This window comes from Terrapene carolina, unplaced genomic scaffold, assembly GCF_002925995.2.
Source record: "Terrapene carolina triunguis isolate 2854851 unplaced genomic scaffold, T_m_triunguis-2.0 Scaffold998, whole genome shotgun sequence".
Taxonomy (NCBI): domain Eukaryota; kingdom Metazoa; phylum Chordata; order Testudines; family Emydidae; genus Terrapene; species Terrapene triunguis.
The window spans coordinates 3,549,537-3,572,857 of record NW_020665349.1 but is presented as its reverse complement, the minus strand read 5'-3'; the positions used below and the strand labels follow the sequence as shown (position 1 = coordinate 3,572,857).

The window sequence follows — 23,321 nt, the reverse complement described above, 5'->3', positions numbered from 1 at the left end:
TGTAAACATTTAAAAACAACAGGACAGATTGGGAACTCCCACCAAAAGGACAGATTAATTGAGCCTAAGCAGTTGGATTTATCAAACTGAAAGTGGGATTTGAAAGGGGTACGCTGAGATAACAAAAGCTGTAATTAGGACAGTTTGCCTTGGACTGAGCCTCAGGAGCTAGCTGGAAGGAAAAAACTAACCGAGCCTGCCAAAACGGAGGAACATCTCAAGGTCCTATAACCAAGGGAAAGATGAGACTGAACTTTACCTGCAGCTCTTAAGGCCAGCGCAAGAGCCAAAGGACACGTCAGGATTTCCTAGTCTGAGCACTCGATTTCAGAGAGAAAGTATTGTTTGCCTCACAAGGAGCGGACTCTGACCTAAGATATAACCCTGTCCTTGCAACAAAACACATTCATCCACTCAGTCCTGACGGGATATTCAGACTGTGATGCAACCTCGTTTAAAAGATAATCAAGTTGCACATGAGACCTTGTTTGAGAAGCTGCACACTGCTGTAGCGGAGGAAGCAGAGAAACACCAGAAGTCGGGGAATGGAGCGCAGGCTACAGCAGCAGCTTGTAATTCTGTGAAATTGCCATACACAGAGCACAGGTCAGAAAGGGAAGCAGCACCTCCTCCTGAGTGAAAAGAATCTCCAAAGGTGACTTGTTGATGGATGAGATAAGGGAACTAAAGGCCAGTATTGATGAACTCAAAAGTGCAAGGGCTGAAATTAGTATAAGAAGCGAGCTGTCTGGGTGCACACAAAAGCACTGAATGGTACGAGCACACAAGCAGGCAGGCAACCCCAGAAAAGAGGATGTGTTAGCTGCAGACCATCTGGCAGAGGCGGTACTTGTGACCACCGTTTCAGATGTGGCAGTACAGAACACTACCAGTCAGATGTCATGCAGGAAAACCACAAGAGAGCAGAGGCAAAGCCGACACTATCAGATCTACCAGGATGGCCTGTATTTACCATTAAACACCCAAGCTGCAACCCAGAGTACCCAATTTAGGGTAGGTCTACACTACAAGTGCTACAGCAGCACAAGTTGCAGCACTCCAGCTACGCCACTGTAGTGTAGACACTTGCTACAGCAACAAACGGGGTTTTTCCCCATCATTAATAAATCCATCCTCTCGAGAGGCAGCTAAGTTGTTAGAAGATGATATGACGTGTGCATTTCCCTACCTGGACAACGTTCTTGTGGACAGTGGCACTTTCGAAGAACACGCAGAGAACGTAAGGAGAGTATTGCAACAGTCACAGAATAATTAAGGTGAAAGTTTCTAGATATGACCTTTAAAACATTACTCGGGAAAGGTGGTATCTGATGAAGGTTATAAGATGGATCCAACTGACACCTTGACTCTGTGCTTTCGCAGAGAAACCAAGGGACAGGAGAGGGGAACTTTGTAAGCTGCTAGGCTTCATCATCTACTATCGAAGCTACATTCAACACTTTTCTAGAATAGCACAGCCACTGTACGACTTGTTGATTGTTTCACTGGAATCTGACTCATCACTGTCAAAAGTGGCTTGGAAAAAGAAGAAAGCTAAAGGGCAAGGAAAGGCATTTGGACAGATATCCTCCAAACAGCGACTTCTCTGGACTGAGCATCATCAAAACGTTTTAAAAAACAACTGCTACCAATAACCGCCTATCCTGATTTTGCGTAACCCTTTATCCTTCATGTAGATGCTTCCAATAAGGGACTAAGTGCAGTCTTCTATTAATGTCAAGAAAGTAAATAGAGTAATTGGTATGAGTCAAGAACATGTACTACAGCTGAGGAGAATTATCACCTTCACTAAGGAAAGCTGGAGTTTCTATCTTTGAAGTGGGCTATTACTGACCAATTCCATGATTATTTCTACACACCCAAAATCCATAGTTTATGGCAATAACAACCTGCTAACCTATGCTTTCACTTCTGCCAGGCTGAATGCCACAGCATACAGGCTTCAGGATTAGCTGACTAACTTCAAAGTTAAATATCATCTAGGGAAATCTAATGTGGAGCCAGATGCTTTATCCAGAGTGCCCCTTGATATGGAAAAATATATGACAGAATGCACAAGAGAGACAAGCAAAGACGTTAATGCGGACTTTCAGTCCTTGGATGTACAAAAAGATGACAAGGTATCTTAGTCAGGAGCTGTTACTACCACCCCTTTGCCAGTAGAAACTCATCTCCATTGGTATTAAATCCACCATAAAACCATTTCCACAAGACGACATTTTGGAAGTTCTAAACGAAGATGCAGCTGTTGCTAAAATTCTTCATTATAAATCCATGAGGTAAAGACAAAATAACCAAGAGAACACAGGAGGATATGGTAATATGCGTGTGAGTGGCACCATTGCATCTGGAAACAGGTGGAATACTTTACTGAAAAACCAAGTTACAAAATCAACTGGTATTACCTGAAAAATAAATAAGAAAGGGAATCGAGCTACATGAAGAGATGGGACATTTAAGAGCAGAGAAAGTAATCAGTCTTTCAAGAGATAGGTTTAATTGGCCACAGATGAAGGCGAAGATCAAACATTATGTTACCAGAGTCTGTACGCGAGTCAAGCAAAAGAAACCTCACCAGCCAACTAACAGTTACAATAGAACCATTTAAGTGTGAAAATAATTTATTCAGAAAGTTGTAGCACTACCGTTTCAATTTTACATCTCACACAACCCCCTACCACTCATAAGGCAATGGGCAGATAGAAAGCCAGAACTGAACTCTTCGCTATGTTGTGAACCTTGCTAGAAGAACAAAAGTCAAGCTGGAAAGTCTCCTTTAAATAAGGTCACCTAAGTCTATAACTGTACACAAAATGAAGCTACAGAGTTCTCCCCTCTATGTATTATATGGAAGATCACCATGTTTGCCCATTGACATTGCATTTGGTTTACCTATACACTCAGTGTATACCTGGGCACCATAAAGATTAAGCTGAGAAATGGACACAGCAGATGAAAGAAGCTTATGAACTGGCATCAAAGTGTTCTCAAAAATCTGCTACTCGTGGTAAAAATCACTATGGTCAGAAAGTGCATGGTGCTGCCCTCCTGCCCAGTGGCAGTACTTGTGCAGAATCTTTCAGAGAGGGTGACCAGGAAAATTAAGATCCTATTGGGAAGATAAGATTCATGTTTTATTTGAAAAGAAAGGGGATAGTCCAGTCTATGAATTAAAAAGCAAAAGATGGGGAAGGATGTTTTAAAGAGTTCTCCACTGCAATCTTTTAGTTCCCTGTGACGGCTTGCCCTTCGATGTAACACCTTCTAAACCACAACAAAGGAAGAAACAGAGACCAAGGCAAACTAGTGCAACAAGAGATCAAAATGAGAACAAGCACTTGGACTCCAGTGATTATGATAATGAGAGTGAAGATGAACTACATTATGTGATGGCACCAGATATTGCCCATGGCACAGATTCTGTGAATTCCAAGGCAGAAACATTTCATCCACATCTGGGAAATGAGGATGTGGTTGACCCTGTGAATTTGGAAACTGCATTAGACTGATGTGCCATTCACACCAGCCACTGAAAAACATGAATGGCAAAATGAGACGATGGAACCTGAAATCAACAGTGCACAAGAGGGCAGATCACCAGAACAATCCACTGACACTCCAGGTCATCCAACTAGAAAAAGAAGAGCCACACAGACACCAAAATATGAACATTTAGGGACACCTACTTATCAGTGCCTAAATCCAACTACTGAACGAGTGAATGCACCATCTGGCTATCCTCATGTTTGTCAGAGCCATACCAAATGCCTATTCTTGTACCTTATCCTGCAGTCTATCCAAGATCCATGTAATACTGGTAAAGTGATATTGACTCATGGTATGTCTACTGCTCTAAAATTAAATGATGCGTTTTATAATTCTAGATAGTTTGTTATGATGTTAATTTAGTATGTTCCCTAAATAGTTTGCCATATGCCCAGTGACTTGGAGTTATCATGACTATATCACTGCTCATACAGGAACTTTTATTTCTTGATATATGAATATCTTTAGGGATCTACGGTGTTCAGAACTGATTGTTCAGTTGGATTTTGGAACTAAAATTGCCAGACTTTCTGCTTAATATGAAAAACTGAAGAGAGATACATACATTTCCACCATCAGTACCAGAACTTGAGAGAAAGAGAGACTCAAAGGCACAGTTGAGAATGACAGTTACGAGTTTGGGCATAAGCTTTTGTGGGCTAAAATTAGCATCACTTCATCAGATGCTAAAACCCGCTTCATCAGATTGCATCTGATGAAGTGGGTTTTAGCCCACGAAAGCTTATGCCCAAATAAATTTGTTAGTCTCTAAGGTGCCACAAGGACTCCTCGTTGTTTCTGCTGATACAGACTAACACGGCTACCACTCTGAAACCAGTTACAAGTTTGTGCAACTTACGGACTTCTAATAAATCAATGAATGGACTGTATGTTATACATAGTTAACAGAAATGTTGGGACAACGTTACATTTACATGGGGGGAGTGCAGCACTCAAAGGAATATCAGGGTTATGTTTACCTGTGCCCTGTCCCTTTAAGGATTGATGGTTTGCTGAGGGACTCAGAGGGGACAGCTCTGGTTGCAGCAACGTGTGCTCTGAAAGGACCGAGTAGCAATGGGGCTTGTGCAAGCTGTGTGTTTATTTTCTGATACCAAGTTTAAAACTCAAACTGTTCAGCCAAAAATTAAACAGAGAAAGTTGTACAAAACCTTAAGCTATCTATTACAATGGTGTGTATGTTGAGGGGTAAGGGATGGTCAGAGAAACAGTTGTGTCTATAATGGAGCTTTATAAACTTACTGTCAAGAGTTGGCTGTGTTCGAACACCACTGTGCCCATTCTGTAAACAAAGGAAAAACAAATGAGTAAGCCACCTGACAGAGGTGGTATTAAAAACCCTACACGATTCAGACATTTAACAGGCTGCTCATTGCAAAACTTTATATTCATTCCAAACTGAAAGTCAAGAGGGACGTCAAATAATCAACTGCCATTCCTTGGGCTAAACTATATAGTAGGAAAGTGTAGGTACAATGTTTGAGACACACATCCCAGGGACACAGGAATAAAAATGAAACAAGAAGGGTGTATGAATGAGTGATGGTAAAGTCAGGGAACGTGAAAAACTGTTGTCTCCCTGATCTAACAGAACACACAACTGCACCTAGGCAAATTACAGAGAGAGGCTGGAACTCTCCATTGGGAGATAAGGTTTGAGAGGAAACAATTACTTCTTGGATCATTCTGGTCCACAAAAGTGGATGCTCTAGATTTATAATCCTGAGCACCATCACATAGGACTTGGTTCAGAAGGTAAATGTGATTGAGCCATTAAATTACAGAGACCAGAACGTCATTATGTTTGAAATTGCTGCAAGGAGATCATACGGAGAAATACAAAGATGATGTCATTGTCATTTAGATTCACAGATTTGTAGATTCCAAGGCCAGAAGGGACCATCGTGATTATCTAATCTGACCTCCTGTATAACACAGGCCAGGGAACTGCCCCCAAAATAATCCCTAGAGCAGATCTTTTAGAAAAACATCCAAACTTGATTTAAGAATTGCTGGTGACAGAGAATCCATGGCAACCCTTGGTAAGTGGTTCCAATGGTTAATGACCCTCACTGTTAAAAATGTATGCCTTATTTCCAGTCTGAATTTGTCTAGCTTTCACTTTCAGCCACTGGATCCTGTTATACATTTCTCTGCTAGCTTGAAAAGTCCTTTATCAAATGTGTACTCCCCATTTAGGTACTTATAAGACCATAATCATGTCATCCCTTAACCTTCTCTTTGTTAAGCTAAATCAACTGAGCTCCTTGAGTATATCACTATAGGGCTTCTTTTCTAATCCTTAAATCATTCTTGTAGCTCTTCTCCGAACCCTCTCCAAATTATCAACACCCTTCTTGAATTGTGGACACGTGAATTGGACACAGTATTCTAACAGCAGTCAAATCAGCGCCAAAAACCGAGGTAAACTAACCTATCTACTTCTACATGAGATTCCCCTTTTTATGCATCCAAGGATCGCATTAGCTCTTTTGGCCACAATGTCACACTGGGAGCTCACGTTCAGCTGATTAGACATGACCCCCAGATCTTTTGCAGAATCATTGCTTCCCAAGACAGAGTTCCCCATCCTGTAAGTATGGTCTACGTTCTTTGTTCCTAGATATTGATATTTAGCTGCATTAAAACACACACTGTTTGCTTACGTACAGCTTATCAAGTGAGCCAGATCACTCTGAATCGGTGACCTGTCTGTTATTTACCACCTCCCCCAGTTTGTGTGTCATCTGCAAACTTTATCAGTGATTATTTTATGTTTTCCTCCAAGTAATTAATAAAAATGCTCAATAGTGTAGAACCAAGAACAGATCTCTGCAGGATCTCACTAGAAACATACCCACTCGATGATGATTCCCCGTTTACAATTACAATTTGAAACCTATCAATCAGCCAATTTTTAATCCATTTAACGTGTGCCTTGTTAATTTTATATCGTTCTAGATTTTTAATCAAAATGTCAGCCAGCGCCAAGTCAAAGCCTCACAGAAGTCTACGTCTATTGCATCAAACACTATCATCTTTGTCAACCAAATGGGTAATCTCATCACAAAAAGATACCAAGTTAGTTTGGCAGGATCTATTTTTTATAAACCTACGTTGATTGGCATTAACCCTCCTATAATTCTTTATTAGTTGAGCCCTATATCAGCTACTCCATTATCTTGCTCAGGATCAACGTCAGACGGACAGGCTTATAATTACTCAGGTCATCCCACCTACCCCTTTTAAATAATGGCACATTAGCTTTCTTCGTTTTCTGGAACTTCCCCAGTGTCTTCCCCAAGACTTACCGAAACTCATCACTAACAGCCCAGTGAGTTCCTCAGCAATCTCTTTTTAAATTCTTGGATGCAAGTTATGTGGACCTGCTGACCTTGTGATCTTTAAAATGTAATGTGCATGTTCTCTTTGGTCTTGTATTTTTATTATTATTTAACATTTATAATGTGGTTGTGCCTGAAGGCCCTAACCAGGTCATGCCCCACTGTGCTATATGCTGTACAAATATAATAAACAGTCTCTGCACCGCAGTTATGCTGGCAAGAGATCATGGTAGCCATGTAATATCGATTTGTTGTTTTTTTTTTAAACAAGATGCTAAGCTTCAGGAAGGAGGAGTCAATCAAAATGAGAATGTTAGCTAGAAACAGACTGAAGAGCAAATCAAGAAATCAAAATCCATAGAAACATCACAACGATCTGCATACCTGAGGAGCGAAGGGCAAGAAAAGCAACAGCAAAGAACAACAGAGTTTGGGAGGGAGGGGGTCAAAAGAGAATCTTTTTAACTAGTCCAACAGACTAAAATATCATCTCTGTGTCAGCCACTGAAGTCTCAGAGCACCACTACTATTGCTGAGCTCAACAAAACAGTTGAGCTATAGCCGTAGTATGTCACCAACACCCAATTAACCCAATTAATTTCTTTTCAATATCAAAGGTTTCTGAAACCTACTCACCGTGACTGCAACAGGGGTTGAGTCCGATGGAGCCATGGAGCTTTGGTATGCTATCCTGCTATGCACAGAAGTCTGGTCATAGGAGGAAGTTGTTGTTACGGGGCTAGTGCTCTGGGATGAGCAGGTCAGACTGGAAGAAGTGATGGCAGAGGTTGTGTAGGTGGACTCCTGTACTGTATTGGATATTGGCAAAGAGGTATTCAAAGGATCACTGAAAAAAGTAAAAGTTATTTATCATCTTGTTAAATGTCATTTCAGATACCTTCATGACATTACCAGCTTCTGCCCAGCATTCTGGAACTGGATACCCATTTGCTCAGCTAGAAGTTGCTCACGTTCCAGTTTCCTAGCATAACACAATTTAATGTGGGCCTAGGCAAAGTTACAGCGGGCCCTCTGTTCAGAGCCAGCATCTTCACTCAGCAGCAGGGAGCATTTCCCCTTCCTAGGACAACTGTATTTTTCTCATCCCATGTTCCTTTCTTCCTCCTCTCAAAGAGGCTAGCTATGATAATTGTTTTCCTGCTTTTTCCTGGCTAGAATTAATGTTGTACTTCATAAGTGATTTCTTATGCTTTTAGATTGTAAGGTTTAGAGGGCAGATACCACCTCTTACCATGTGTTTGTACCAGAGCCCAGCACAATGGGGTCTGATCAGACTGAGGCCTTTAGTTAATATTCTAATACTTTGAGATCTACTGACAAAAGGCACTAAATAAGAGGTATTATTATTACACAACACTGCTGTAAATATACATGACAATTTACATACACAGACTAAGATTTGTTCCCTGCCCCTAGATCTTTCTAAACTCTTTACATTTGTTGCCTTTCCAGTATTGCTTGAGTGAACATCAGTCTTGTAGGACTTTACAGGTTAAAAAGCACTTTTTAAAAACTAAATTTTCTTGCCTGTGTTACAAACATTACTTTAAGACAGTTAATACAGCAAGTCATATTTTTCACATCTTGGATACTGAAACTGGGTATCCCTCCATTTCTGTTTATACGGTCTCTTTCAGGCTCCCATACATCAGCACAATGCTGCAATGTTTGCTCTGCCAAAACTGGAAGGTTGTTTTTTTTCCCCCCCTTCCTTTAAGGTTCGTATTGGATTTTTAAAAACATTTACAAAAGTTAAGATGAATGGAGGAATTTATTTTTGCAAATCCTCCATAAACTTTTTAAGGAAGATTTTACACAAACAAAACTCTGAAAACATTTGAAGAGTAAGCATGTATCTGGCTGCTATGTTTGCATTTCCCTTGTTTTTACTGGAGATATTAGCATTTTAATAAGGGCTTTCTGCCCACTTCAGAGCCTGGCTGCCTTTAGGCTGAGCTTACAGTGAAGTCAGAGCTCAGTTTATGGTGTTAGTCTGCTGACAGATGGACGTTGTGATGCATTTATCTCTGCTGGGTCAATTATAAGAGGAGATGGGCTGGGAGGGAGCCAAACCCTCACTTAAACAGCTTTGGGAATCAGCATAATTAAAAATGATAAAGTAACAATGTGAAGGGTAGCTCATGAAAAGAGCATTTAAGTTCAATTCGTTCCCCCCTCCACGCCAACCCATTTTTCAGAATGTTTCTGTAGTCATCAGAAAAGGGACCATCCTCCTTTTAAGGGTGCCATCCTCAGAAAATAAAGATTGAGGCTTACAAGCAATTATATTTTGCTTCTGAGACAGCTACACCAAACAGCCCCTTGGCACAAGAGACCTTGATCTTCACATGCCACTTTTTTGGTACCAGAGAACACAGAAGGATGCAGGAAGGAAACTCTTACGTACTTTACAGGTTTCGAGTACAAGCTGTTGCTGGGCACCTGGCTAATATTCTCATTGCTTGGGGCCGACCCAAACTCTGGGAGAGAAGGCTCTGACCCAAACTCCAGAGCTCCAAACTGAACATTTAACCCCGTCACATCAGCCGATCCAGGCATTTCCACTGCAGAGGCAGGGATCTGAAAGTAAAAACAAAATCCTGTATCTACATAGTTTATATGAAAGAAATCACTCACGAACCACCTTGGACTCTAGGGAACTATAAACATACAGAACACCAAGTATGTAACTTGGTTACAATCTCACAGCCTTGGCTTCTAACCTGTATCTGTTGGTCACTGCAGCTGCCTCTCAGATGGAGCTGCATAATTTCACCTAACTAGAATCCCTCCAGCTTAAAACTTAATTTGTCAGTCCCACATACTTTTGGGGGTCTAAGAGATTAAGTCACACTGTTCTCTGTGCCTACTAAAGAGTATTTTGTTTTAAGCATTCACCTCCCAGTCACTAGTTAGTCCAAAAACACTCAGAAATGGTTGAATTTCCACACAAAGCAATCAGATATGTGCTTGGAAAATACCACATCACTGTCTTCTGGACTATAAAGCCACCCATCTTAAAATTCCCAAAAGTGCATCAAGACTGCCCTATAAAGTTTCCCCGCTCCCCCATGTATCTTAAAGACTATATTTGCCATATATTTGGCCCTGCTGTGTTACCCACCTTAGAAGCTGGGGGTATCCTCCGTTTCGGTGGTTTGATCTGTTTCTGCTGCGTTTGATGGGCAGACACTGCCTGGTTATCCATAGACATGCTGGGGAGCTGCAGCATTTTGCTTGCAGCCATAGAACTGTCTACTGGTGATGGCTCTCGGAGTTTTACTTGGGAGGAGAAGGACTCCAATCCAGGAGGAGGAACAGGGACTGCCTGTGTCTGCTGTTGCTGTCGTTGGGTCAGCTGGCTGAGAACTGGGGATGGTTCAGGCTGGGATTTAAAGTCTAGCCAGCATTTGGGAAAAGAAAATCATAATTGATGCATTAAACTCTGCTCCCAGGACTTTTATGTTCCATCTCTGTAGTTGTAGTTAAAGAATCAGTGCTTTTATTCACCCCTCCCAGAGCTATTGCTGCAGACTGTGTGCAGACTCAGTCAGTCGTCAACGCATTATTTTACATGAGCTTCAGATTTTGAAGATTATTTTTGCAACCACAGAGCTGGCAACTTAGTTTTCTTTTTTGAAACGAAAACTGAGATTCTGAGATAAGACTAAATGGCAATTTTTTAAAAATAGGGAATTAGACAGCTGTTCATATGACCACACAACTGCATTATACCCAAGTCCCTAGCAGAAATGCTATGTATTATTTTAGTCAGACCTTGCACCGCTCCGCAGGGTGAAGACCTGTCTGAAAGTGGGACTCTGTTAAATGCGGAAAGTGCAATTCACAATAAAAGCTAACACTCATGACTTTTGGAAGACAGGCTTATAAGCAATGATTCAAAACTATGGTTCACAAACACAAGAGGTCCACAGAACATTGCAGGTCACATGTTGCCAGCTTCTCCTTATTTTCAGCTGCTAAACTGCATTAAAATACAGCTGAAAACAAATATTTTCTTAATATTACTTTATGTGAACAATTGTGGTTGCTACCACCATGGCTGCTTCTATACTGGCAAAACCAGGACCTGTGTAATTCTCCACAGCAGGAGCATCACTGGAAGCAACAGTGTAGAGATTGCTCAATCTTGTCTAACCCTCCTCAGAGAAGGGTCTACGTAATTGTGAATGGGAGGTACGGTGATCCACTCCATCGTGGACAGAAAGGGAAGTATGCAGGATGCGGATGGTCCCAGGATTAAGACGCGATCCACACTATTAAAGAGCCAGAGAACGCATCAGAAGGTGGTATTAACTTAGTCTAGGATTGAAACTTTATACTTTGTCACTAGTAGAAGTACAGTCCAGGTACCATAAAACAGTCTTTCCCCAGGATTCCTAGAGACATTTACAGTCATACTTTATATTAAGGTTCCATTTACAAACCGTTTATAAAAGGTTATTAATAGATTTTTAAATAAATGGCTAACCAATTGCCAGAGATGAGCCGAACAGGCTGCTTACAACCATCTGTAACACTTTCTACTGAAGCCATCTATAAAAATATTTCTCACGTCTATTATGCTTATAACATATATAATTTATTAACCTTTTATAAATGGAACCTCAATATAATGTGACCAAGTTGACTAGTCTCCCTTTAGGAATCTAATTTCAAAAGAGAAGCCATTTCTCAATATTTTAAAAATCTCTTACATAACGTCTGGCACTGAAGAGTAAAAGTTCCACAGTCAATGGCTTAAAAAAACAACAACACCCCACTATCTAAACACTTACCAAACTGACTGAGGACAGAGGATTGGCTAATAGGGGGTTTTAGATCCCAGGATGATGTGGTGGTAGCGGTGGTGGCAGTGGAGCTACTGCTGTTTTGCTGAGAGCTCGGAGAGGTGAACTGACCCAAACCTGGAGACTTCAACTGGTCCAAGAGCGGAGATCCAGTGGAGTTTGCTAATTTAGAGGATCCAAGTTCTCCAAACCCAGAACAGAGAACTGAAGACTAGCAAGAAAATAAGGGAAAAAATATTTCACTAAATGTTAACATGACCAAACCTGTGAGGTCTGAATTAATCGCTCCCGCTGGCAGCAATTCAATTCATACTTTATCCCCAGATTTCTAATTAAAAGAGAAAAGTTAAAACTTAGCAAGAAAACCCAACTGAGCACTAACAATATGGGGCCAGATCCCCAGCTATCGTATACTGGTTTAGCTCCACAACTGTTAATGGAAGTATGTTGATTTACCCAAGCTAAGGATCTGACCCATGTAGTTTTGTTTATATAGTGCCTTAGAACAGTGTAAAGGTAAAGTTACTGGCAACAGTATTTAATTTGTTTCAAAACATTTTCCTACATCTAATCTCCAACTCTATTAAAACTAACAAAGGATAGCCAACTTTCCATTAGTCCAGAAAACTCAGTAATAGTTGATTTCCACACAGACCAGTCAGATATGTGCTTGGAAAATGCCACATCACAGTCTTCTGGCCTAGAATTCAATGCTTTATAAACAAAGATTTTCATTTTAATCAATATGCAGAAAACTTATTTGCTCTTTTCTCAAGAACCAAAACAAGTAGTTCACTTAAACGGACAAGGGACAAGCTTGTGAGCACAAAAAGGTCCATCTGATACTTTTTTTTTTTTTTTGGTGAAGACATTCTTAGTCCAGTGTCCTCTTATATACTTCAATACCACCTGCAATTTAAGTGCTGCAAAGAAAAGTTATGAAAAAACAAGAAACTAAGTGAAAAAGTATAAAGAGTTTATTCCTTAAGATTCTGAGTCTTTAAAAAGCCAAGATGAATTTTACCAGACTCTGAGGAGAATAGGAGTTGACAGCACTGGAATTGCCAGTTCCTGATGCCATCTGGGTGTTGTGTTGGGAATTCGTGAAGACTAGGGCTTGGCCAAAGCTCTGCTGTTGGGGAGACTCGAAAGAGTTGCCTTCTGTTTCTTGGCTAGAAGTCACAGGTTTCTGAAGTAACGTTACTAGGTCAATGCTACAAGAAAGAGTAAGCTGTCGTCAAATACTCACAATTGGGATATTTCAGGAGTGAAAGAAGATCAAGTAACTAAGATCCATACGAAGAACACTATGCTAGCAACTTTATTTAACCTTTCTGGGTCTCATCTCTGCAGCACACAGCACCTCTCAGAAGAGCGAGAATCCAGCTTCCTACTCAGATGGCAAGGTCCTGCCAGCTGCTTGAGAACAGGGTTATTACCACTGCCACATTTACTGCTTCAGAATTGAAGAAAACCTTGCATTTTGTTCTGTAGTTTAGCATTTCAAAGTGAAATGCAGTGCAATTTGAATATTATTTCTCTTGGGTATGTCCAAAGTACTTACCACCATGGTAGCTAAACACCCATTGGCTTACCTAGTAAGCTCATGGAGATCAACATGACTGAGCCATGGGGGTTAAGTGAAAAGAGGTGTTATTTGCTTACTTGAGTGGATCTTGCCACTCAGTCAGTATGTACTTTATATGTCTGTAGCACCTGCAACCTGAGAATCTCAAGGTGTTTTACAAATATTACTGCATCAAGCTTGCCCTCCTCCATGAGGTGAGTATTATTCCCATTTTGTAGATGAGGAAACTCACGCACATAGCAGTGAAGTAACTAGCCCATTATCACATAGGAATTCTGTGGCAGAAACAGGAACAGAACACTAGGCATGTGCCTGAATTTGCTCCACATTACACATCATTAGGATTCGGAACACACGCCTTTCATTTACTTAATATGGCCTCTTGTACGCTACAGTGTAGTCAGAGCCTAATATTGGATAAAATCAGGTGTTAATACTAAAACAAATTCACCCCAAAACATCTGATTAGACGGGAGCTTGTCCATTCACATCCATGCCACCTCCTGGGGGCAAACACAGGATTGTTTTCTAGTATTTTATCCAACGGAACTTTAAAGTGTGCCAAACGCTGAAGCTTCAACAACTTTACAGGGAGTGCGTGAAACAGTTTAGGCTGTGAGAACAGTCAATGGAACAAAGATGTAAATCCTCCCCTACCTTTGCCCAGGAGTGATGTGATTCTCAGCTGGAACAGAAGATGCAGTGAAGACCTTTGTTTCAGAAAGCTGAGAAAGGGGGAAGAAAGAAGGAGAGAGAAAGTGTATTTTAGTTATATGTGCATTGAAAGTTTACATGCAGCAATATTCAAAATAAATAATCCAACCCTGGTTATGTAACTTAAAGAGATCAGTAATACCAAATCATAGTAACAAGTTGCACTGCAGATCACCTTTAAAGGACAAAGAAAACACAGCCCAATTTTAATAAGGACTTGTACACAGTTCTGCACTGATTTAAACACATTGGTGTAAGGCCTGGTCTACACACAGATTTTGTACCAGTATAACTATATCTGTTAGGGGTGTGATTTTTTTTACCCAAACAGTTATATCATTACAGACCCTAATGCGAATGCAGTTATAGTGGCATAAAGATGCCTTACACTGGCATAAATTAGTTTATTCTCATAATAGACAGGGAATAAGATAACAGTACAATATAAGCATCTTTCTACTGGCATAACTCTGTCCACTCTAGGGGAATTGTGCTGCTTTTACTACACCAGTATAGTTAAACCAAGCCAACTTTTGTGTTTAAACAAGCCTTAAGAAACCAACTTCGTTAAACTGATGAAACCACTTTTGGTGTGGATGCAGTTACACCGATAAGTGATTATGTTTATATAGCTGTTAAACTGATATAAGTAAAGTTCAAACAGATATAAGAGTGCTCACACACATTACTCTCCTTTCACTAATTCAGTATAAAATCATCTCTTTAGTTATATCGGTACAACTTTATGTGTAGACCAAGCCTAAGAACAGTTGACCTACCAAAGGAGTGAGCAAGCATTTCACTAGAGTTTGAAGGTTGGGTCCCTTCTCCTGTAAAGCCTGACACGTTCTTAACTTTATACAATGTGAGCAGTTCCATTGAGGTCTTGGAAAGCAAGAGCCAAATTCATCTCTGCCACAGTGTGTGCAGTTCCACTAACATCATTGGGAGTTACATCCCTAAATATGCTACAGTTACTAAATCAAATTGCAAGAGTGCTCATCTGATTAGGGTTCTTTTATGGAACGATGTTCATCCAAATTGAGCGTTACATACCAGGACGGATTCTGATGTGTATTTTAAAGGTGACTGCCTCCCACCAATAGAGGCGAAGATCTAGTTCCGTGGTGTTGGAAGAGTGGGTTGAAGAGCTGGATGAATGTGTTTTGGATTTTATGCTGGCACACAGTTCATGCAAAGTATGGTGTGTTATGAGAAAGTGAAACTCATAGCCCCTCCCTCGTTCCCTCCGTGCTGCCTCTGCCGGTTCTTATTTTAAACTTCGTTCTTTGGGACAGAGATTCCAAACACATCTGTTATGTAAAGCACCACACATACACAGCACTATATATACAATGAATAAGGCTAAGATTTTGTCAAGGTTATTTTTAGGAAAAGTCATGGACAGGTCACAGGCAATAAACAAAAATTCAAGGAGCCTGTGACCTGTCCGTGACTTTACTAAAAATAACTGGGGGCCAGGGATAGCTAGGTAGGAGGGATGGAATCCCATGGGGGGTTCAGGGGGACCCGACAGGCTGAGCTTCCCATCATGGCGGGGAGCACAGCCCCCAGCTCCAGCACCTGCAGCCGGGGGGGGAAGAGGCAACCACGGGGGACATACAGCCCCTTCTCCAGAACTGGCTGCAGCTGCAGGACCGGGATGTGCAGCCCCGACTGCAGCCCCCTGCCAAGCCCTGTCTACAGCTGGGGGGGGGGGGTGCACGGCCCTGGGAAGCTGCAGGGTTGAGGGGCATGGCCCTGCCTAGCCCGGGACACTGCAGGGCTGGAGTGCGCAGCCCCAGCGGAAGCTCCCGGAAGCCGCGGGGCTGGCTGCACGGCCCTGGGTGCAGGGTCCTGCTTCCAGCCATCCCCAGTTGCAGGGGATGTGTAGAAGTCATGGAGGTCCGGTAAAGTCACGGAATCTGTGACTGCCATGACCTCCATGACTAAATCATAGCCTTAATAATGAACAATAAAGAAGGTTAAGCGTTTAATTTCAGCCCAAATAAATTCATAGTAAAGGTTCCTGGTCCATCTATAGCACCCTTCCCCCATTACGTGTTATTGTAGTATACACTGTACTATGCTTTTCTGCAGCATTGTGAGATTCCTGCATTATTATGGCACTAAGAGGTCAGTTAAAAGCGGAGAGGTAGGCTGTGATCTGCAATCCCTTAGTTAAATATTAAATCCTCAATATAACATTAACAGTTTCCCATGCCCACTTAACCTGGAGTAAGATCAACAGTGACTAAAAACACTCTCAAACCCTGAAAGCAGGTTGGCCTGAGAGCTTGACAGACTTGAGACAATTTCAAAAGTGCCTCTTGGGCATGAAAGGGAAAAAATGTTCTTTATCCAAGTGTAATGGCATGCAAAACAACGCCCAAGATGCAGGTTAGTAGCTCTGCTGTATTACATTTATACTACGGACTGTGGCAAACAGTAAACAAGCAGCAGATTTGAGAGTCTGCTGGGATTGTGGCATTTGTCAGAGCCCATGACATGTGCAGCAGCTGAAACGGATGCCACCAGAGTTTCTTAGAAGCAGTTTTATCTGCTTCTGAGTAACTGGGATAACCAGTTGTGCTACACAACAAACAAACCCTTCACTAATGTACTAGCACATTCCTAGAAATAGGTGGATGACAAACAATGATCATCAATTGTTTTTAAAAGTCAACTTCACAGGGGCGCCTCCTCTTCTTACAGAGACATTCCCTTCAAATACAAACATCAGCAAAGTTCCAACTGTAAAACCTTTGCCTAGTCACCAAGTATGCAACGTTTACCAGCTGCCAACCATCTCCCACACCCAGCTAATATGGCTTGGGAGCAAATACTCAAAATGCGTATTTAAGAACTGAAGCAAAATACAAAGCAAGAGTAACAAACCACCAAAATCAGGACCCTAACGGGTATGTCTACATTGCAGCTGGGAGTGTGCCTCCCAGCCTGGGTAGACAGCTAGTTTGGCTCGCGTTAGCGCACTACAAATAGCAGTGCGGACCTTATGGCACAGGTTCGCAAGCCCACCCAACCCCCTGGGTCGGAGCTCAGGTAGCTAGTCCTAGCCTCCGCCAGTGCTGCAAGGCCACAATGCTATTTCTAACATGCTAAATCAAGCCAAGTTAGCACAAGTCTATCTACCCGGGCTGGGAGGCATCCTCCCAGCAACACTGTTACTGAGACCTAAGAAGTTAAAACTAAATGAAAATGATGGTTTTCATGCCATCTTAAATCCTGTTTAAGGGACACTGCCAATTTAATCACACTTCTGTCCATTTATTTTTTAAATAGGAGACTGGTTGTAAAAACTGGCAGGAAGACTGAGGACCAACTGTAGTACCTGAAAATATATTTGCTTTTAATTTGACTTGCCTTCACACTGACACTGTCCCTTTAACAACATACAATTTCATATATTAGACAGACAAGGTGGGTGAAGCAATATCTTCATATATTGTAATTCCAAGTGTCTATTACTGTTTAAACAGAATGGAGAGTATCTAGATTCGTAGAGTTTAAGACCAGAAGAAACCATTAGATCATTTAGTCTGCCCTCCGGTATATCACAGGCCATTAAATTTCACCCAATTACCACTGTATTGAGCCCAATAGCTTGCATTTGACTAAAGCATAATCTGCACTTGGCTAAAGTATATTTCTAATTTAAATTAGTTTAGGTTTGGCTTCCAGCCACTGGTTCTGGCTATGCCTTTCTCCACCAGATTAAAGAGCCTTTTAATAACCTATACTTTTTCCATGTGAAGGAATCAATACTTTTGTCCACTGAGAGACTGGATTCCACTAACACTAACAGTTTGTAATAGACCAGCCACTGAAGTCATTAGTTTGTTGCATGAGTGTAGTTGGCAGGCCAGAATAGACGGATCCCTGATGTGAAGCGAGACAAAGTTAGCCCCCAATCCTGCAATGAGCTCCATCTAGACCAGGGGTCAGCAACCTTTCAGTGTGCCGAGTCTTCATTTGGTCACTCTAATTTAAGGTTTCGCGTACCAGTTTTTAGAAGGTCTCTTTCTATAAGTCTATAATATATAACTAAACTATTGTTGTATGCAAAGTAAATAAGGTTTTTAAAATGTTTAAGAAGCTTCATTTAAAATGAAATTAAAATGCAGAGGCCCCCAGACCGGTGGCCAGGACCCGGGCAGTGTGAGTGCCACTGAAAATCAGCTCGCGTGCCGCCTTTGGCACGCATGCCATAGGTTGCCTACCCCTGATCTAGACCAACCCCTGTGCCCACATGGAAGCACATGACTTCGACGATGCTCCAAATGGATGCAGGGGTTAGCCTGCATAGATTTCTTTGAACAAATAAGGCCTTGCTCCTGTAATAAACCCAGTTATTTGACTATACTATACCAACAACAGAACCACTCCTCATTAAAAAATAGAAGACAGATTTCTAATTAATCTAAAACGGACACCTTTCAAGAATGTACACGGGATAATAATACTTGGCACTTTTATAGCACTTTTAATACTTTCCAGATTACAACCTCCTTGGAAGCTAAGAAATAATTTTCAGATTTGTCTTTGAAGTGAAACACTCCTCTCTCCGGTAAGAACCAAAACCACCACCAGTCTCGACCAAACATTCTGAAGCAAACTCCTCCTCTTAGGAAAATGGGCTTAGAATATCTGATGTCCACATACAGCAGAAGGACCTTGATTTTTAAAGTTCTCTGTTTCCTTATCAAATTTCTCCACTCCACCCCAAACTCCTCTAACCTGCATACACACAGTGGTTTGTTATTGTGGGTTCCTCAGACTGGGCTGGCAGGTAATTAATTAATTAATTAATATTAGACTACCAAAAATGTGCTAAATGCTTTACAGATATGAAGCAAGGCCATTGGCCTGAGAAAAATACATGGACATAGGTTGGGGGGTGGGATGTAACCAAAAAAAAAAAAAAAGTGATTATGTGATAGTAAAAAGTAAGTCTGTTAACACAAAGAAGACTGACTCATGTTTTGAAAAAAGTCAAAAGAATGATATAGATCTTATAAACAGAAAAAATGGATCAAAATTTGGTCAGTCGCTAAGTTTTCATACTTAATCTACCAGTTCATAAAGATCATTATATAAAAAAAAATCTCATGATGCTAAGGGTGTAAGCTCTAGACAATGCAAGGAGAAATGTGTGTGATTAACTCTCATAAGTGCTAAATAGTAGAGTTGGGTTAAGAATGAAAATAATATTTTAACTGTAAAAAAAATATGTAAAATTCTTATATTCACAAATAGTTCACCCAGCCTGATAAAATGAGGAATAATATTTTTACATTATTTGAACCAAAAAGTAGAATGAAATTCATCAAATAATTGATTTTTATGATCTCCATTAAATAGGAATGAACTAAAAAAAATTTTTTTCTTACAACCCCCCCATATGTTGCAAAGTATTACACAGGACATTTATTTTTGACTTCTGAAGGAGATGCACAGACAGCACAGAGTGAATAATTGCTGCCTACTCATCCACATATACTTACATCTTCATTCCAGTCTTCTGCCGTCCATTCTTCTATCGAATTCTTCCATGCTCCTGTTGCAGTATGGGAGAGAAGAGAAATTAGGCACAAATCCTAAGGCTCAATATCATATTTCAGTTCGCACATTAAAAGCCATCTTACCGTCCATCTCTAATTACAGTTATGAATGCAGTACATGCAGGAAATTATGGTCAGGACCACGAGATGCTCTACAGAGTTAGGGTCTTTTGGGAGATATTTTTAACATGTTCTCTAGAATGTAAGGATATTTCTAGCCCTTCTGGTACCAGAGATGGTTTATGTTAAAGGAAAGACTACAGTGTCCTTAAATCAGCCATCATACTCAATAGCACCAAGCATGGTGAGACATTCACCCCACTCACCTTTCCCTGATGATTAAACTTAATGATGGAATCCTAAAGCAGAGTAGAATCTGAGCTCTGCACCACCATAAACATGGGATCCATACTGGCTGCATAGTGGAGCAAGACCTGCTTAGACTTCCAAAGTCTGCATCTGGACCAGTGATACTCAGACCTCAGTGGTTCAGGAGCCAAATCGGTGATCAACATAACCCAAAAGAGCCACAGTAGTGTGAATTCATTTTTTTATTTACTATTTTTATATATATATTTCTCACAGCAAAATGACTGACCAAGTATTATTATTTTATCAACTACAATTGGTAAGCAACATAGTAAAAGCATCCTGATTGGTTAATAACTTAGATTGGCTAATAATTAAATCACCCAGTGTTTTAATATCATCGTGTGCTGTAAAAAGCCGCAGAAGACACATTCAAGAGCCACTTGCGGTTTGCGTGCCTCAGTCTGCGTATCACTGGTTCGTACCGCCTGAGCTGAAAGCACACAGTTGTGTCCCCTCTAGGACATTCCCTTCCTGCCTGCTGGCTGTCTCCTCAGGCCAGAATAACCCCAGTCCACTTTCCCGGGTTGGAAGAGAGCCATTTTACAGGAAAAAAATCTCATTCCTACTGTGGCAGCATGGCGGTTGGCCTGCCACTCCAGCTGCAGCATGGTGCCAAGCCAGTTATGTCACAAGTTGTAGAGAGCAGGCTGTGCAGCGCAGCAGGCAGACGAACACGTGCAGGAATAGCACAGCAGTAGGAAACGTGTTTAATGTTTTTAAAACTGGTCTCTTCTACAGGAAACAGCAAGGGAGAGAGGGGGCACACAACAGTCGGAAACCATTAGAAAGCAGGGGTGTTGGGGCACACACGCTTGAGGCTATCCCAGGAACAGAGCCACCAAATTAACTACACAACCACAAGCGAAGCACCCACCAGCAGTAAAATTTCAGTTTCCATCACCTTTGATCAAATGTAGCTTCGCAAGACACCTCCGTTTTAATCGCATTCTTGTATTCAGCACTGAACCATTTGCAATTAATGAATTTTAAAATAAAGCCCCTTGAAGACAGCATCAAATCCAGTCTGCGCTAATTAGATCAATATAGATGTATATATATCTCAATATATCTGAGTTCATTCCTCTGTGTGTTTTACATTGCAGCTAAGTCATAAACAGTAGGATTGAACACTGCTGATTTGGCAGTCTGAACAGCCCTGCCCCCAACACACACATACCCCCAAAAAAGAAAGAGGACTTATACCTTGGAGTCCACAATTATTTGGCAGGTCCTGAGCAAGATAATGTCCACTCTGGGCTGGCTCTGTGGAGCAATATAAAATTGCCTGAAATGTCTCTCAATCACACTATACCAAATAGCCTCTCACTGAAGGTCTCCATATAAAGTGTTGAGTCATGTACCTGCAGCTAAGCAAAGTAATTTTTGGCGTTTCCAAGGAAAATTCACCAGATCTCCAATTCCTGGACAAACTCCAAAGCTAGCCCATGTGTCCATGGCTTTTCAGACAGGAGGAAGCGCCCTAGTATAATTTAGATGTTGAAGTTAGGTCAGCCTTTCCTCTGGCTTCTTCCTCCTGGCCAATGGAGGATTGCTCCCTACAGGATATGTTCTATATGTATTTTTATTAGTTTCTCTTAAGAATGCATCCTCCTGTCTATTCTGTGTCTGACTTGTGTAGATGGTAAAGCTCTTCAGGGGAAGGATGGTCTCTGTATTTTGTGTCCATACTTTAATAATAAACAATAGTGCTCCAAGTGTTTTGTATAGTTTTGTTTTACGCAAGTCCAGGAATGGGGGTTCCACCAGTCCCCTTGGGAGAGTATTCCAAACCAACAGATCCCACAGTTAGGACATTTCCCTGACATTCAGCCTAATGGTTCATCCCATTCCTATTTTATACCCCCACTGGATCAACCCGTTTTCTGTATTGGCACCCTTCAAACATTTGCAGACAATGAGCACATCTCCCCCACTACGCATTTTAGAAGATTAGCTAAGTTATACGCATTTCATTCTCACTCTTGCTTCCAAAGTCAATCCCTCCATCCTCAACTACTTTGTTGCTCTCCTATGAATTAATTCCTATTTGCCAAGGTCTTCCTACATTGAAGGGCCTGGAACTGCATACAGTATTCCAGGTATGATCTTACTACAAGCACAACAGGTCCTCTCTTCAACGTGTTCACACCTCTGCAGACCAAAAAACAAAACAAAAAAATCATCACACTGGCTTTAATGCCACCTTTCAGCACTGCAAACTTGAATAATTTTCTGTCCACTATTGCCCTACTTCTTCTGGGACACTGCAGTTTTTACAAGTATCTTCTTTCTATTGAAAGTTTGTGTTTTGTTTTTCCAAGTATGTTTGTTATGCAAATTTCATCCTGGATTTCCATCTGTGGGTGCTTCCATTTTTCTTCCATAAAAGCTGGTTTATTTGCTTTGCAGCAGCTCAACGAGCCAGTAAAAGTGCATTCTACTCTTTATTGCTGGTGTGATTGCTACTATTTCCCTCCTAATTTCTGGCTACTGATCACACCTTTGGGATTTTTCCCCCCTTTCGCTCCAGATGCATTATCTTGCACTTTCTGAGTGTGAAACTTATTGTATCCCTATTTCTAAAGTTCCTAGCTCCCCTCTGTTTTATGTTATCCTTGTAATTTACAGCCCTTCCCAATTTAGTATAATCTGCAGTTTTCATTAAAATGCTCTTTCCATTTCAACAATGGACCTAAAACCCAACCCCTTGCAGCTTCCCCGCTACACCATTACCTCCATCCTCTGAGACTGATACATTGTGGTTTATTGCTCTCTTTTCTTTGTGGCCCTTCTGTCAGTTTCATAAATCACATGGGACTGCACATATCCAAGCCAATCTGAATTACATTTACTAGTAAATTTGAGGCACAATATCCGTACTTTAGTAAACATTTGATCACATCTACTGCATTCTTCTCATTCACTGATTTTATAATTCCATTTAAAAAAAGTGATTGAGTCTGCTCTGACTTACTCTATATAAAACCCATGCTGTTTATTGCTCAGGATCCCATTATTTTCTAGATGCTTACAGGTTTCTCCCATAGCAAGAAGTCACAAGAAAGTGAGCGCATTCAGTGTATTGCAAAAAATCTGAAAGCTGGGGGCACCTCTGGCCACCTGGCAAGTACCCCCATTAACCTACCAACTCACAGTGCTCAGGTTTATTGCTTTTCATGTAGAGTTCATCCATTTTGCATTTTTAAACAGTTCTCTTTAAGCTATTTATATAACATACCCTACAACTATAAAAAAAATAGTGGACAGAAGAAGCGAATAGCAGGGAAAGTGTTATAAACAG

General features: G+C 41.1%; 1 protein-coding gene and 2 non-coding genes across 4 annotated transcripts in view; all 3 read right to left on the bottom strand.

The window, feature by feature from the left end:
- Window positions 1-23,321, bottom strand: part of UBAP2 (ubiquitin associated protein 2) — a 103,047-nt gene that overhangs the window by 31,934 nt on the left and 47,792 nt on the right. For both annotated transcript variants that reach the window (XM_026661289.2, XM_026661291.2), the window contains exons 9-17: window positions 21,224-21,283; window positions 19,592-19,644; window positions 14,010-14,077; window positions 12,789-12,978; window positions 11,753-11,975; window positions 10,078-10,352; window positions 9,361-9,533; window positions 7,569-7,779; window positions 4,831-4,870 (exon numbers count right to left, since the gene is read on the bottom strand). In XM_026661289.2, the coding sequence (XP_026517074.1) occupies window positions 4,831-4,870; window positions 7,569-7,779; window positions 9,361-9,533; window positions 10,078-10,352; window positions 11,753-11,975; window positions 12,789-12,978; window positions 14,010-14,077; window positions 19,592-19,644; window positions 21,224-21,283 (1,293 nt within the window). The remainder of the gene's footprint in view (window positions 1-4,830; window positions 4,871-7,568; window positions 7,780-9,360; window positions 9,534-10,077; window positions 10,353-11,752; window positions 11,976-12,788; window positions 12,979-14,009; window positions 14,078-19,591; window positions 19,645-21,223; window positions 21,284-23,321) is intronic.
- LOC112118679 lies at window positions 9,869-9,954 on the bottom strand. The gene has a single exon (XR_002909066.1). It is a non-coding gene; the product is annotated as a small nucleolar RNA SNORD121A (small nucleolar RNA).
- On the bottom strand, window positions 12,382-12,465 carry LOC112118678. The gene has a single exon (XR_002909065.1). It is a non-coding gene; the product is annotated as a small nucleolar RNA SNORD121A (small nucleolar RNA).